At 39.0% G+C, this 16,017-nt stretch overlaps 1 protein-coding gene and 1 non-coding gene across 5 annotated transcripts in view; both read right to left on the bottom strand.

Moving 5' to 3' along the window:
• Positions 1 to 16,017, bottom strand: part of TMEM116 (transmembrane protein 116) — a 98,479-nt gene that overhangs the window by 81,430 nt on the left and 1,032 nt on the right. For 3 of the 4 annotated variants that reach the window (XM_055405451.2, XM_055405449.2, XM_055405454.2), the window contains exons 1-3: positions 5,376 to 5,473; positions 4,767 to 4,813; positions 4,227 to 4,290 (exon numbers count right to left, since the gene is read on the bottom strand). In XM_055405451.2, coding sequence (XP_055261426.2) covers positions 4,227 to 4,290; positions 4,767 to 4,813; positions 5,376 to 5,423 — 159 coding nt within the window. In that variant the 5' untranslated portion in view covers positions 5,424 to 5,473. Of the gene's footprint in view, positions 1 to 4,226; positions 4,291 to 4,766; positions 4,814 to 5,375; positions 5,474 to 16,017 lie in introns of those variants that run through there. The other variant, XM_055405453.2, reaches the window with a different exon arrangement.
• LOC129542944 (U6 spliceosomal RNA) lies at positions 4,405 to 4,509 on the bottom strand. The gene has a single exon (XR_008683198.1). It is a non-coding gene; the product is annotated as a U6 spliceosomal RNA (small nuclear RNA).

Below are 16,017 nucleotides of genomic sequence, written 5' to 3'. Positions count from 1 at the left end.
GGAATCTGTAATCTCAATTATTCCAACTGTTCTGGAACCAGAGGAATGTCTCCCTCACAGAGACATTCCTTCCTCAGATACAGGGTCAAAGGAAAGAACGAAAAAATGAAAAATTCTGTAATGGAGACATACCTCAAATGGGAAATTTTAAGTGTTCTAGCTGCACAGCCAACATCTTCTAACAATGAGATGAGATCTGAGTGTTTTAGGAAATGGTGAAAAACACAAAGAACATGAAAACAGGTGTTTTAAAATTTTCATATAGTTTAATTTGCAATTTTTCTTTACTGATGTATAACTGACAAAATTATAATTAAAGTATATGTGGTGATTTGATGTATATATACACTGTGAAAGGATTTCCCTCAAGTTAATGAACACATCCATCACCTTACATATTTACCTATATAACATAAATGTGTGTGAGAATATTTAACATTTACGTTCTGTTCTCTGAGCAAATTTCAACTATACAATATAGTATTATTAACTATGGTTATCATGTTATGTACAAGATCCTAAGATTTTATTCATCTTATAGACTTTCATATTAATGAAAGTCAAGATGGAGAAAAATAACAGCAAAAATTATATATGTTGTCTTTCAATTTCTAACTACATTCTGAAGTTTATCTGTTTCACTTTCTAGTATCCTTCTCCTTTTGGTCTACACACTCCCACTTTCTTGAAAACAGTTTTGGACCCCCATGGAGAAAAATGTTTATTAAAAGACCCCAAAGATCTAAGGTGAATGCGCATGAACTGTAAGATCCAGTATTATAAAAATGTCAGTTCTCCTTTAACTGATACACAGATTAAATGTAAATCATTATATCTCAACATATTTTCCTGTATAGTTTGATTAAGTTGGCTCTAAATTTGATACTGAAACACAAAATATCAAGTTAACCATGACATTCTTCAAGAAAAAGGAGAAAGAGGACTTATCCTACACACACTAAAACAATATAAAGCTGGATACAATATAAAGCAGATACGGTGGTACTAGTCCAGAGATGGACAAATAGATCAACGGAACAGAATGGAGTCTCAAACAAGCCTAAGCATGCAAATACATATATATAAGATTTATAAACTTTTGATACATGACAGAGGTAGCTTTCTGGGTGGAGAAAGAATAGGCTTTTCAAAACGTGATACTGGAACAACTGGGTATCCATATGGATAAAAATCAAATTGGGCCCCAACTTTCTATTTCACACACTCAAAAATTAGTCTCAGCTAGTTCAAAGACCCAAATGTGAAAGACAAAAATCTATAAAGGCTTTTTAAAATGTTTTTTTAAAGGTAATATAGAAGAACGTCTTCAACTTTAGGGAAAGTTTTTCCTAAACAAAATTCTAAAAGAAATAGTTAAAAATCTGCCCACATTAAAATGAAAAATGTTTGTCAAAAGATACCATAAAGAAAGTGAAAAGACAAGCTATAAAGTGGGAGATCTTTGTAACACATATGACTAACAAAGGAACAGTATCCAAACAATATTAAAGACAAACAAAAACTCTTAAAATGCAATAAGAAAAACTAATAAAAAAATGGACATAAGATTTGAACAGGTGGTTAAGAAAGAAATTTAAATAACCATAAACATGTGAAAATACACCTGACCCAATCAGTAATCAAGGAAATTAAAAAATTAAAATTACAAGGAGACCAAAGTCAATTGATCATAAACTACAAGGGGACCAAAAGTCAAATCAATCAATCATCAATGAGACTGGACTTCCCTGGTGGCCCAATTAAGTGGTTAAGAATCTGCCTGCCAATGCAGGGGACACAGGTTCAACTCCCCGTCTGGGACCTAAGATCCCACATGCCTCGGGGCAACTAAGCCTGCAGGCCACAACTAGAGAATAGCCCCTGCTTACTGCAGCTAGAGAAAGCCCACATTTAGCAACGAAGATCCAGCACAGTCAAAAATAAATACACTTTAGTATTTATTTTACAGTGAGACAAAAATTACACACCCATGGCAAAAAATTTTAAAGTCTGACTATCAAATATTGAGGGGAACACGAAGCAATGAGACATTTCATACACTGCTGGCACAACCATGTGAAGAAAGTTTGGCATTGTCTACGGGATATCCATGTCCTATAGCAACTCTATTATTAAGTAAATACATTAGAGAAATTTTTGCATGTGGGCATCAGAAAACACCTATAAGACTGTTTATAGTAGCACAGATAGATAAACTGTGGTATGTTCATAATACAGAATGCTAAACATCAATGAAAAAGAAATGAAGAGAGCTATACACAACACCATGGACAAATCTCAGAAGTAATAATGAGGAAAAAATGTAAATCACAAAGCAATTCATTATATTAAGTTCAAAAATGCAAAAACTAAATTCTTTCACAGATTTTACTGGTCTATGACCTACCACAAGTTTATAACTGTTAATGGGTAAAAAATTAAAACAGAATACAAAATAAACTCTGGAGCAGAAAGGCAGCCAAGCAGCTCTTGTGAGCAAGAACATAATTATAGTCAATGAATCAACAAATAACCTTAAACACAGGGAACCACTGGTCATCAAAACATACCTAAGGTCGTTTGTGGAGACTAAAGGATAAAAAGAGGTTTACATGCTTTCACTCAGGGTTGGAAAATCATGAGTTCTAGTAACAGGAGACAAAATCAAATAAACAACAAAACCTGGGACTTCCCTGGTGGTCCAGTGGCTGAGACTCCCAACTCCCAGTGCAGGTGATCCAGGTTCAATCTCTGGTCAGGGAACTAGATCCCACATAACGAAACTAAGAGTTTGCATGCCACAACTAAAAGATCTCATGGGCTGCAACTAAGACCAGGAGCAGCCAAATAAATAAATAATATTTCTAAACATATATATGTAAAGTATATACCATTAAAAAACAAAACTGACACATCCATTAATGAAATAAAAAAACATGTCACCCCTTCTGTTTAACAAGATACTATGTAAAAGTCAATACAAAGAAATGTATGATAGAGACCATACTTTAAGAAAAATACAAAACATAAAAAATTTAAAACTTTTTTAAAAAGGTATTTCCCTGGTGGTCCACTGGTAAAGAATCCATGCTTCCACTACAAGGGGCACTGGTTTGATCCCTGGTCAGGGGACTAAGATCCCACATGCCATGTGGCATGGCCAAATGTTTTTTTTTTAAATAAAAAATGTTTTAATAAAAATACAATCAGCATAGTAGTTAAGAAAGACATGAAAAAGCTTAATAATGATCCTAATGGATGTGAGAGTTGGACTGTGAAGAAAGCTGATCGCCGAAGAATTGATGCTTTTGAACTGTGGTGTTGGAGAAGACTCTTGAGAGTCCCTTGGACTGCAAGGAGATCCAACCTGTCCATCCTAAAGGAGATCAGTCCTGGGTGTTCATTGGAAGGACTGATGCTAAAAATGAAACTCCAATACTTTGGCCACCTCATGCGAAGAGTTGACTCTGATGCTGGGATGGATTGGGGGCAGGAGGAGAAGGGGACGACAGAGAATGAGATGACTGGATGGCATCACCGACTCGATGGAGGTGAGTTTGAGTGAACTCCGGGAGCTGGTGATGGACAGGGAGGCCTGGCGTGCTGCAATTCATGGGGTCACAAAGAGTTGGACATGACTGAGCGACTGAATTGAAGAATATTCAATTTTTATTTGTCAATTATATCTCAATAAAAGGAAGGTGTTTTTTTTTTTTTGGTATGATTAGTTTTACATAGGATGTATTTTTGTTCTATTTTTCACCGTTAAATGTAATTGCCAGAAGGCCAGAACAGCAAAATAAATATCTTTTGTATAGCAGTCTTTGAACTATTTCCAGCCCCACTAGCAATTTTACCAAGATATCAACATCAGAAATCTCACCTCTTGGCAGGACCCTACCATGCTTGGAGCAAATTATAGGCTTCAAACAACACTCCATTTCCTTGACTTTAATAATTAATGCACACTCCAAAAAAATCTAAATTTATCCACTAATCCACATCTAGTCAACTCCTCAGTATTAAAAATTATAGTTAAAATAACTACCTAAAAGAAAATGGAGATCTATTGGCAATGTCTAAAGCATCCCAATGTATCAAAATGACAAATTTACAAGCAACTTATAGAATTATTCCATCACTTACAGGGGACACCCACCTCACTTATTTATTTCAAAGACTAAGTCATTGAAAATTCAAATCCAACACAAAAACAGATTGCTCACCTCTGGAGATTTCTGTATGTTCTGGAATATAGCATAGGCAATAAGTGAACTTGAACCTATAACACTGACAGAGATAAAAGACTATCATTAAACAGGACAATTGGGGCTCCTTTGTTTTTGCCATTGTTTTCATATACTTATTGACAGATATCTAATATAAAATAAATTGCACAGTTTTAAAAATATGGAATGCTTAATGAATTTGTGTGTCATCCTTAAGCAGGGGCTATGCTAATCTCTATATCATTACAATTTTTAGTATATGGGCTACCAAAGTGAGCACTTTGCAACTGGTTTTGAAAATCAATCCTGTTGACCAAAATATCCTTTGATTTCTTCAATCTGGTTTTTATTATTGTAGTTTTTATGTTATTACATTTTATTAATAAAAAAAAAAATCAGCATGGTAAAGAAAAGCATATGTCTCTAAAGAATAAAAGTAAATTCCCAGGGTGGGCAGAGATACAGAAACTACAGAATTCTCCAGTTCTGCTTGTAGCAGTTTAAACAGTCACATTACATGAGATTAAATAAACTTACCTCAGAGTAGCCATGACAAACTGTATCCACTGTATTGCAGAAAAAAACTAAATAAAAAGAGAAAATGAGAATAAAATTAAGTCTTTCAATTTTAATATTCAACCTTACTCTAATTTCACTATTTATTAACTATCTGTGCAGAGCACAAACCCTTCATTGCCTAATCAAAACATGCTAGGTCTGAAAATGAGCAGGGTGAATAGGCCCCTTGAAAGCTAGGGTGGCCCTTTTTCCTCCCTTATTGCTACATCACTGGCAAACACTAAGATAAAAAGAATAGAGAGGTGGACAGAAAATGACTGAATAAAAAAAGAGAGCTGGATGAGAAAATTAACAAAGTCAAGAATAAAATGGAGAAGAGGTAGAAAAAGTTAAATTCTGAGCGAGAACAGTTAGGTTAGTGGAAAGAATGGGTAACAGAAAAGGCAAACAGACAGTAAATGAAGTTGACTGACAGAGAGCTAGACAGAGAATAAACAGAATAGTAAGCAACAGGGGAAAAGGAAGAAGAAAAGTTAACCATATGGAGAGAGATACTGTTAGTGAAAAATACAGAACAGGGAGGAAGGAAGGGGGAACAAAATAGAGAGGGGCTGCTTCTAGTCTCACCAAATCCCAACTGTCCTCCAAAATGCTAGACTCCAGCAGAAAGGCCATACGGACTTCAGCCTCAGCTAAGTTTAAGCAGCCTGATCCTTCCAGGTCAGGTTCTGAATTCCAAGCAGTAAACAGGTAGCTCCACCCTTAACCCAGCTGGGCTCCTCCCTACCCAATCCTGTCCTGTATCGTGAGGGCAAGGAGAGAAAGTAGTGAGAAGTGGAGGAGAAAGCCAAGCAGAAAGAACAAAAATAGAAAGAGCAGGTGACAAGGAAACAAAGTTCTAAAAAGCATTAGGAATTGTACGAAGGGACAAGAGGTAGGAATAATAAAAAGTACAGAGAATGAGTCACTAAGAAAAGATAAATGGAGCTGCACGGGAGAAATGGAAGAGAAAAAACGGGGAGAAAAATAGGGAAGAAGGGAGTTCTGTTTGAATCTGTTCCTGTTTAGGGACAATAGCCTGTATTGGGGAAGAGAGACTGGATATTCACTCAATTAGTAAGTTTTTAGTAATATCTGGAAAAGGTGTGAAAGAAGAAGGGGTTATTAATGTCTCATATTTTTATTTATTAACATTTTCTTAAATATTCTGTACCAAAATTCTCACCATATAATTACATTACTAAATTACATAATTTATGTTTATATATTAACTTTGTATAAAACACTGGTATGAAATATATAAAGATAAAAAAGATACAGACCTAGACTTCCAGGACCTTATACTATAGTAAGAAAAATAACTTGAATTCCAAAATCTTGAATAATTATCACAAAAAATAATGTACACTGAACATTATCTGGAAGAACTGGAAAAATTTGGACAAAAATTGGGGGAAGGAGAAAGCAGAAGGGAGAATATTTCATTTACATAACTATTTATATTTCATCTAATCATTCCCTCATACATTTCACAAATATTTAATGATAATATAAATTCAATCATGAGTAACTTAAATATTACTCATTTTTTCACATGAAATTAAGACTATCATGTGCCGTGGAAGACAGGACACTGTTAAGTGGAGGTAGGTTCTAATCACTTTGCTTAAATTATTAGATAAACAAAATACCAGTGTATTTCTGGATCAGAAACTCCTACCATAAAAGTCTTAGGGAGTGTTTTGAGGCCTCTAATCAAACATCTATCTAATAAGGGTGAGGGACTAATGACAGTCTCACCAAGTGATAAGAGAATGCTTTTGAACAAAGGACTCTTGTCTCAGTCAAGAACAAATGTCAAACTGTTCAGAGAACAGCCACGGCAAATCAGTCTGTTGCTCCTGGCAAGAGAACTTTTCTCTTTTGGCCTCTCTTCTAAAATGGCTTATGCCACCAACCAACATTTGGGGATTTACTTTTTTATTTTTCTTTATAAATTAATCACCTGCCTGTATATTTAGCACTGTTTCCCTCTGAAATGTCTTTGGAAACATAATCCTCCCAAATCCTTTTCTAAAAGGGCTAATCCAAGCCCAAATGATGAAGTGGGTGATACATATTTTCAGTTTTTTTTTCTTTTTACTTAGCTCCTTAGCAAGTTAAAACGTATCCCAGTTTGCAATGTAATGGGCTACTAGTATAAGTTCAGTTCAGTTGCTCAGCTGTGTACAACTCTTTGTGACCCCATGAACCACAGCACGCCAGGCCTCCCTGTCCATCACCAACTCCGAGAGTTTACCCAAGCTCATGTCCATTGAGTCGGCAATACCATCCAACAACCTCATCCTCTGTCGTCCCCTTCTCCTCCTGCCCTCAATCTTTCCCAGCATCAGGGTCTTTTCCAAAGAGTCAGCTCTTCACATCAGGTGGCCAAAGTATTGGAGTTTCAGCTTCAACATTAGTCCTTCCAATGAACACCCAGGACTGATCTCCTTTAGGATGGACGGGTTGGATCTCCTTGTAGTTCAAGGGACTCTCAAGAGTCTTCTCCAACACCACAGTTCAAAAGCATCAATTCTTCTGCACTAGTATATGTGCATGTGTGCTAAGTCACTTCAGTCATGTCTGATTCCGTGTGACCCTATGGATTATAGCCTGCCAGGCTCCTCTTTCTGTGGGATTCTCCAGGCAAGAATACTGGAGTGGGTGGCTGTGCCCTCCTCCAGGGGATCTTCCCAAACCAGGGATTGAGCCTGAGTCTCTTAAGTCTACCGGACTGGCAGGTGGGTTCTTGATCACTAGCACCACCTGAGAAGCCCTACTAGCATATATGACATATCAATTTAACAGATATTCACTAAAGTTCTACCAGAATCAAGTTACTGCAGTGGGTACAAGGTCAAGAAAAACACCTATGTAATAAAGCAGATGACACTACCCTTATGGCAGAAAGTGAAGAGGAACTCAAAAGCCTCTTGATGAAAGTGAAAGAGGAGAGTGAAAAGGTTGGCTTGAAGCTCAACATTCAGAAAACAAAGATCATGGCATCTGGTCCCATCACTTCATGGGAAATAGATGGAAAAACAGTGGAAACAGTGTCAGACTTTGTTTTTTTGGGCTCCAAAATCACTGCAGATGCTGATTGCAGCCATGAAATTAAAAGACGCTTGCTCCTTGGAAGGAAAGTTATGACCAACCTTGATAGTATATTAAAAAGCAGAGACATTACTTTGCCAACCAAGGTCCGTCTAGTCAAGGCAATGGTTTTTCCCATGGTCATGTATGGATGTGAGAGTTGGACTGTGAAGAAGGCTGACCGCCAAAGAATCGATGCTTTTGAACTGTGGTGTTGGAGAAGACTCTTGAGAGTCCCTTATACTGCAAGGAGATCCAACCAGTCCATTCTAGAGGAGATTAATCCTGGATGTTCATTGGAGGGACTGATGCTAAAGCTGAAACTGCAATACTCTGGCCACCTCATGCGACGAGTTGACTCACTGGAAAAGACTCTGATGCTGGGAAAGGTTGGGGGCGGGAGGAGAAGGGGACGACGGAGAATGAGATGGCTGGATGGCATCACCGACTCTGTGGACATGAGTTTGAGTGAACTCCGGGAGTTGGTGATGGACAGGGAGGCCTGGCGTGCTGTGATTCATGGGGTCGCGGAGAGTCGGACACGACTGAGCGACTGAACTGAACTGAACTGAATAAAGTATTTTAATTAAGCAAAAATAGTACTTAAAGAAAATTTCTAATAATAATCATTACCAATTATCAAGTGCTTTCTATGTAAGCATTTTAATCCTCAACACTTCTTTGAGGTGAGAAGTATTAGTCCTATTTTACAGATGAAGAAATTGAGGCTTAAAGAAGTTGAGTCATCTTCCTTCTGATTACAGAATTATCAAGTGATAACACCTACAACCAAACTCAGTCAGTCTGATCACAGTTCTTAGTCTTAACAGTACAGTGCTACTAATAGGAAACTGGTTAATGTGAAAACAGGGAAAGGTAATTTAAAAAATTAATGGGACATCAAGAGAATTCTTTTATTAGACAATTTTATCTTAGATATGATAACAAAAGCACAAGCAACAAAAGAAAAAAAATATGTATAAATTGGCTTCTTCAAAATTAGAAACTTTAGTTCTTCAAAGGATACCATCAAGACAGTAAAAAAGACAACCCACAGAGTATTTATAAACCATATATCTAATAAGGGGATTTGTATATAGATAGAGAATTCCTATAATTCAATAATACAATTCAATTTAAAAATGGGCAACAGATTTTGTTTTGTTTTTTCTGCACTTCACAGCTTGTAGGATCTTAGTTTCCCAACCAGGGATCCAACCTGAGCTCTGGCAGTGAAAGCACAAAGCCTTAACCACTGGACCACCAGGGAATTAATAGGCAAAGGCTTAAAATTACAGGCTTATCCCAGAAATTATACAAATAACCAATAAATACATGAAAAGATGATCAACATCATAAGCCACCAGGGAAATACAAATTAAAATCACAATGAGACGACATTTCACACCTACTAGGATGGCTATAATAAAAGACAGTAGCAAGTGGATGAAGAGGTTGAGAAACAGGAAACCTCATATATTCCTGATGGATATGTAAAATATTGCAGCCACTTTTTCAGTTTCACAGAAGTTTAAATATATCCTGTATGGCTCAGCTCCTAGGTATAAACTCAGTTCTACTTCTAGGTATACACCTAAGAGATTAAAACATTATGCTCACACAAAAACTTTGACACAAATATTCATAATAGTGTTATGCATCATAGACAAAAAGAAACAACGCACATGTCCATCAATTGGTGAACACATAAATGTGTTAATAATAAAATGTGCTACACCAGTACAGTGGAACATTATTCAGCAGTTAAAAGCAGTACTGATACATGCTACATCATGGATGAACCTTGAAGTCATTAGGCTAGGTGAAAAAGCTAATCACAAAGGGCAACATATTATACAATTTCATTCTTACAAAAAGTCCAAAACAGGCAAATTTACAGTGACAGAAAGTAGATTAGTGTTGTCTAGGGCAAGAAGGTTTGGGAGGGAACTGGGGAGTGACTGCTAATGGGGACAGGCTTTCTTTTTAGGGTGATAAAAATATTCTAAAATTAACTAGTAGTGATAGTTGTACAATTCTACTGGAAAGCACTGAATTGTATACTTTAAAAGGGTGAATTGTATGGTATCTAAATTGTATCTCAAAACTCTAATGTCCAAAAAAACGAAGTTCGGGACAAAAGCAAGGAAGGATATTTCCCATTGCTGAAATTCATGATATAACCATTAATGGGTAACACGTTTCTGTCTTTCCTACTGAAAAGAATGGTATTTAGAATAAAAAGTGTAAAACAAACACTGTAAGAGGGAACTGAAGATAAACATTGTAAGAGAGCACCTGACTGCTCTAAATGAATACACCACTCCTCGCCTGAACAAATTATACTCCAGGGCTTTGGTAAAACTTGCAAGTTAACCCAATAAACCACTGAATGATATGTGACAGTTCATGTAAAACTGGAAAAATTGCTAAAGTTGTAGAAAACTGTAGAAATTGCTAGAAGTCATAGAGATTGTAGAAAGCCGTTGATAACTAAAACATTTTTCTAAGGAGAAAGGATGGTAGACCTGTATATTTATTTGTATAAGTACTTAATTTGAGTCTCTCCTCTAGGACTGCAGGGGGCACATCTGTTTTTTTAAACCAGTGTAACCCTTGTCCCCAGAAGTGTGTGAGTAAAAGATGTTCAGTAAGTAGTTATTAAATATGGAAAGCTTCTTAAAGGAGTACGGGCCTTGGAGAAAACCATACTGTGGAGCAAATCCTCCCTCTGTAACAATTTTTTAACGAGAAGTCTGCCTTAAGTCTTCATTAAGACATCTCTGTCAAAAGAACTTCTGTTCAGTTCAGTTCAGTTCAGTTCAGTCACTCAGTTGTGTCCGACTCTCCGCGACCCCATGAATCACAGCACGCCAGGCCTCCCTGTCCATCACCAACTCCCGGGTACACTCAAACTCACGTCCACAGAGTCGGTGATGCCATCCAGCCATCTCATTCTCTGTCATCCCCTTCTCCTCCCGCCCCCAACCTTTCTCAGCATCAGTCTTTTCCAGTGAGTCAACTCGTCGCATGAGGTGGCCAAAGTATTGCAGTTTCAGCTTTAGCATCAGTCCTTCCAATGAACACCCAGGATTGATCTCCTTTAGAATGGACTGGTTGGATCTCCTTGCAGTATAAGGGACTCTCAAGAGTCTTCTCCAACACCACAGTTCAAAAGCATCGATTCTTCGGCGATCAGCTTTCTTCACAGTCCAACTCTCACATCCATACATGACCACGGGAAAAACCATTGCCTTGACTAGACGGACCTTGGTTGGCAAAGTAATGTCTCTGCTTTTTAATATACTATCAAGGTTGGTCATAACTTTCCTTCCAAGGAGCAAGCGTCTTTTAATTTCATGGCTGCAATCAGCATCTGCAGTGATTTTGGAGCCCAAAAAGATAAAGTCTGACACTGTTTCCACTGTTTTTCCATCTATTTCCCATGAAGTGATGGGACCAGATGCCATGATCTTTGTTTTCCGAATGTTGAGCTTCAAGCCAACCTTTTCACTCTCCTCTTTCACTTTCATCAAGAGGCTTTTGAGTTCCTCTTCACTTTCTGCCATAAGGGTAGTGTCATCTGCATATCTGAGGTTATTGATATTTCTCCCGGCAATCTTGATTCCAGCTTTTGCTTCTTCCAGCCCAGCGTTCCTCATGATGTACTCTGCATATAAGTTAAATAAGCAGGGTGACAATATACAACCTTGACGTACACCTTTTCCTATTTGGAACCATTCTGTTGTTCCATGTACAGTTCTGACTGTTGCTTCCTGACCTGCATACAGGTTTCTCAAGAGGCAGGTCAGGTGGTCTGGGATTCCCATCTCTTTCAGAATGTTCCACAGTTGATTGTGATCCACACGGTCAAAGGCTTTGGCATAGTCAATGAAGCAGAAATAGATGTTTTTCTGGAACTCTCTTGCTTTCTCCATGATCCAGCGGATGTTGGCAATTTGATCTCTGGTGCCTCTGCCTTTTCTAAAACCTGCTTGAACATCTGGGAGTTCACGGTTCACATACTGCTGAAGCCTGGCTTGGAGAATTTTGAGCATGACTTTACTAGCGTGTGAGATGAGTGCAATTGTGCGGTAGTTTGAGCATTCTTTGACATTGCCTTTCTTTGGGATTGGAATGAAGACTGACCTTTTCCAGTCCTGTGGCCACTGCTGAGTTTTCCAAATCTGCTGGCATATTGAGTGCAGCACTTTCACAGCATCATCTTTCAAGACTTGAAATAGCTCAACTGGAATTCCATCAGCTCCACTAGCTTTGTTCGTAGTGATGCTTTCTAAGGCCCACTTGACTTCACATTCCAAGATGTCTGGCTCTAGGTCAGTGATCACGTTATCGTGCCTATCTTGCTCGTGAAGATCTTTTTTGTACAGTTCTTCTGTGTATTCTTGCCACCTCTTCTTAATATCTTCTGCTTCTGTTAGGTCCAAACCATTTCTGTCCTTTACCGACCCATCTTTGCATGAAATGTTCCCTTGGAATCTCTAATTTTCTTGTTTTTCCTATTCTGTTGTTTTCCTCTATTTCTTTGCATTGATCACTGAGGAAGTCTTTCTTATCTCTCCCTGCTATTCTTTGGAACTCTGCATTCAGATGCTTATATCTTTCCTTTTTTCCTTTGCTTTTCGCTTCTCGTCTTTTCACAGCTATTTGTAAGGCCTCCTCAGACAGCCATTTCGCTCTTTTGCATTTCTTTTCCATGGGGATGGTCTTGGTCCCTGTCTCCTGTACAATGTCACGAACCTCCGTCCAGAGTTCATCAGGCACTCTATCAGATCTAGACCCTTAAATTTATTTCTCACTTCCACTGTATAATCATAAGGGATTTGATTGAGGTCATATCTGAATGGTCTAGTGGTTTTCCCTACTTTCTTCAATTTAAGTCTGAATTTGGCAATAAGGAGTTCATGATCTGAGCTACAGTCAGCTCCTGGTCTTGTTTTCGCTAACTGTATATAGCTTCTCCATCTTTGGTTGCAAAGAATATAATCAATCTGATTTCAGTGTTGATCATCTGGTGATGTCCATGTGTAGAGTCTTCTCTTGTGTTGTTGGAAGAGGGTGTCTGCTATGACCAGTGCGTTCTCTTGACAAAACTGTATTAGCCTTTGCCCTGCTTCATTCCGTGCTCCAAGGCCAAATTTGCCTGTTACTCCAGGTGTTTCCTGACTTCCTACTTTTGCATTCCAGTCCCCTATAATGAAAAGGACATCTTTTTTGGGTGTTTGTTCTAAAAGGTCTTGTAGGTCTTCATAGAACCGATTAACTTCAGCTTCTTCAGCATTACTGGTTGGGGCATAGAACTTCTGTTACTATCACCAAAACCTTGCAGGGGAAAAGCAATTAGCTCTAAGGGAAAGGATAGTGCCAAAGAACAATATGTGATCTAAGAAGGGAATGAAGAAAGAATCAATGGAATTTTGAAAGACAGGCATGGAATAGTTTCTCTGTCATTGACTTGATTCATTTATTCACAGAACAAGAATGTACTGAGCATCTACCATGTGCCAGACACTGTTCTAGGTGCTGGGAACAGTGAACCCAACTGACAAAACAAAAAGAAAACAAAACCAAACCCATCCTTCATGGGATACAGATACTAAGTAAAATAAGTAAATTACACAGTATGTTAAGTTGAAAAGTGTTATGGAGAAAAAAATACGGGAGAAGAGAGATGGAAAGCAGGGAGGAAATCAGAGAGGACCGATTTTTTCAAGGATGGTCAGGATAGTTCTTAGGAAGTTGACATTTAAACAAAGGCTTGAGGGAAATGAAGGAGTCAGCCATATGAGTATCTTGAAGAAAAAGTGTTCTAGAGAGAGAAAGCCAGTATAAAAGCTCTGAGGCAGGAACATGCCTTGTATATAGGAAAAAGAGCAAAGTGAGACTGGGGGGTCATCAGCTTGATGATGTTACGAAAAAAAGATGGGAGAATTTATATATTAGTTGTCTCAGCAGACCATGTCCTTTTCCTTCCTTCTTATTTCACTAAACCAACATACCTTGCCTCCTTCTCCTTCCTGCTGCTGCTGTTGCTGCTGCTAAGTTACTTCAGTCGTGTCTGACTCTGTGCGACCCCATTGACAGAAGCCCACCAGGCTCCCCCGTCCCTGGGATTCTCCAGGCAAGAACACTGGAGTGGGTTGCCATTTCCTTCTCCAATGCATGAAAGTGAAAGTGAAGGCGCTCAGTCGTGTCTGACTCTTAGCGATCCCATGGATTGCAGCCTACCAGGCTCCTTCATCCATAGGATTTTCCAGGCAAGAGTACTGGAGTGGGGTGCCATTGCCTTCTCCGCTCCTCCTTCCTACCTCCATACAATACCCAGGATGAGCCTTTTGATTTTCCACAAGTGTCAACTGGTATTTTATGACTTCCTAAATATGGAGTCTTAAACTTGGCTTATTTTTGTAGATGATGGTTGTCAAGGTCCTGAAGCCAAGAAATCTAATTATATCATGAGGTAACTAACTGGGACCAGTGCACTATTGAAAGGGAGTGTAATACAATTACTGTATGTTTCCAATTCATAGCAAAAGTACCAGCATTTCCCTTTCCTCTCCAACCAAACCACTTATTTCACTTTTCTCAAAACCCACTTCTAAGCGAATTGAGACTAGAAAGTCACTCCTGATCAATCATACTAACTACCACAGATGTACTCTAGGCATTCATATACTCGAAGTGGATGCTGCTGCTGCTGCTAAGTCGCTTCAGTCGTGTCCGACTCTGTGCGACCCCATAGATGGCAGCCCACCAGGCTCCCCCATCCCTGGGATTCTCCAAGCAAGAACACTGGAGTGGGTTGCCATTTCCTTCAGCTCCTTATTAACTACAGGGGACTTCCCTGGTGGCTCAAACGTAAAGAATCCGCCTGCAGTGTGGGAGACCTGGGTTTGATCCCTGGGTTGGAAAGATCCCCTGGAGGAGGGCATGGCAACCCACTCCAGTCTTTTTGCCTGGAGAATCCCCATGGACAGAGGAGACTGGTGGCTACCATCCATGGGGTCACAAAGAGTCAGACACGACTAACTGACTAAGCACACAAGCACATATTGACTACAGGACAAAACAGCATTTGATTTCCAAGATTCTCCCCTAACTGGGCTTAAAACTGTCTTTTAATTTTCTGTTTCACTAACTCTTTCAAGTCAAGCCAGTCATTCCCCAAAGTATCATGCTCATTACAACTTCTCCTTTTTAATTTGTTCTTCATTCTTTCTTCTAAGGCTTAACTCCATTTCCACCTCCTACATGAAGACTTTTTAACCCACTTTCAGTTCAGTCGCTCAGTCATGTCTGACTCTTTGCGACCCCATGAATCACAGCACGCCAGACCTCCTTGTCTATCACCAACTCCCAGAGTTCACTCAAACTCACGTCCATAGAGTCGGTGATGCCATCCAGCCATATCATTCTCTGTCGTCCCCTTCTCCTCCCGCCCCCAATCCCTCCTAGCATCAGAGTCTTTTCCAGTGAGTCAACTCGTCGCATGCGGTGGCCAAAGTATTGCAGTTTCAGCTTTAGCATCAGTCCTTCCAATGAACACCCAGGATTGATCTCCTCTAGAATGGACTGGTTGGATCTCCTTGCAGTATAAGGGACTCTCAAGAGTCTTCTCCAGCACCACAGTTCAAAAGCATCAATTCTTCGGCGATCAGCTTTCTTCACAGTCCAACTATCACATCCATACATGATCACGGGAAAAACCATTGCCTTGACTAGATGGACCTTGGTTGGCAAAGTAATGTCTCTGCTTTTCAATATGCTATCTAGGTTGGTCATAACTTTCCTTCCAAGGAGCAAGCATCTTTTAATTTCCTGGCTGCATCAGCATCTGCAGTGATTTTGGAGCCCAAAAGAATAAAGTCTGACACTGTTTCCCCATCTATTTCCCATGAAGTGATGGGACCCACCCCTATATTCTTGCCTGGAGAATCCCATGGACAGAGGAGCTTGGTGGGCTACTGTCCCTGGGGTGGCAAAAGAGCTGGACATGACTCAGTGACTATACAACACCACAATGGTTAATTTGGTGCTAAGCCCCTTATAATGTGTTATATAACTTATTCCTTTATCAGCGCATCCATTTGTTCATCAAGTCTTGTGAATCCTA

Source organism: Moschus berezovskii, chromosome 19 (genome assembly GCF_049115385.1).
Source record: "Moschus berezovskii isolate FMDL1 chromosome 19, NW_MosBer_1.0, whole genome shotgun sequence".
In the NCBI taxonomy this organism is placed as follows: Eukaryota; Metazoa; Chordata; class Mammalia; order Artiodactyla; family Moschidae; genus Moschus; species Moschus berezovskii.
Note: the sequence above shows the minus strand (reverse complement) of the source record. Positions and strands in the feature narration are given on the sequence as shown.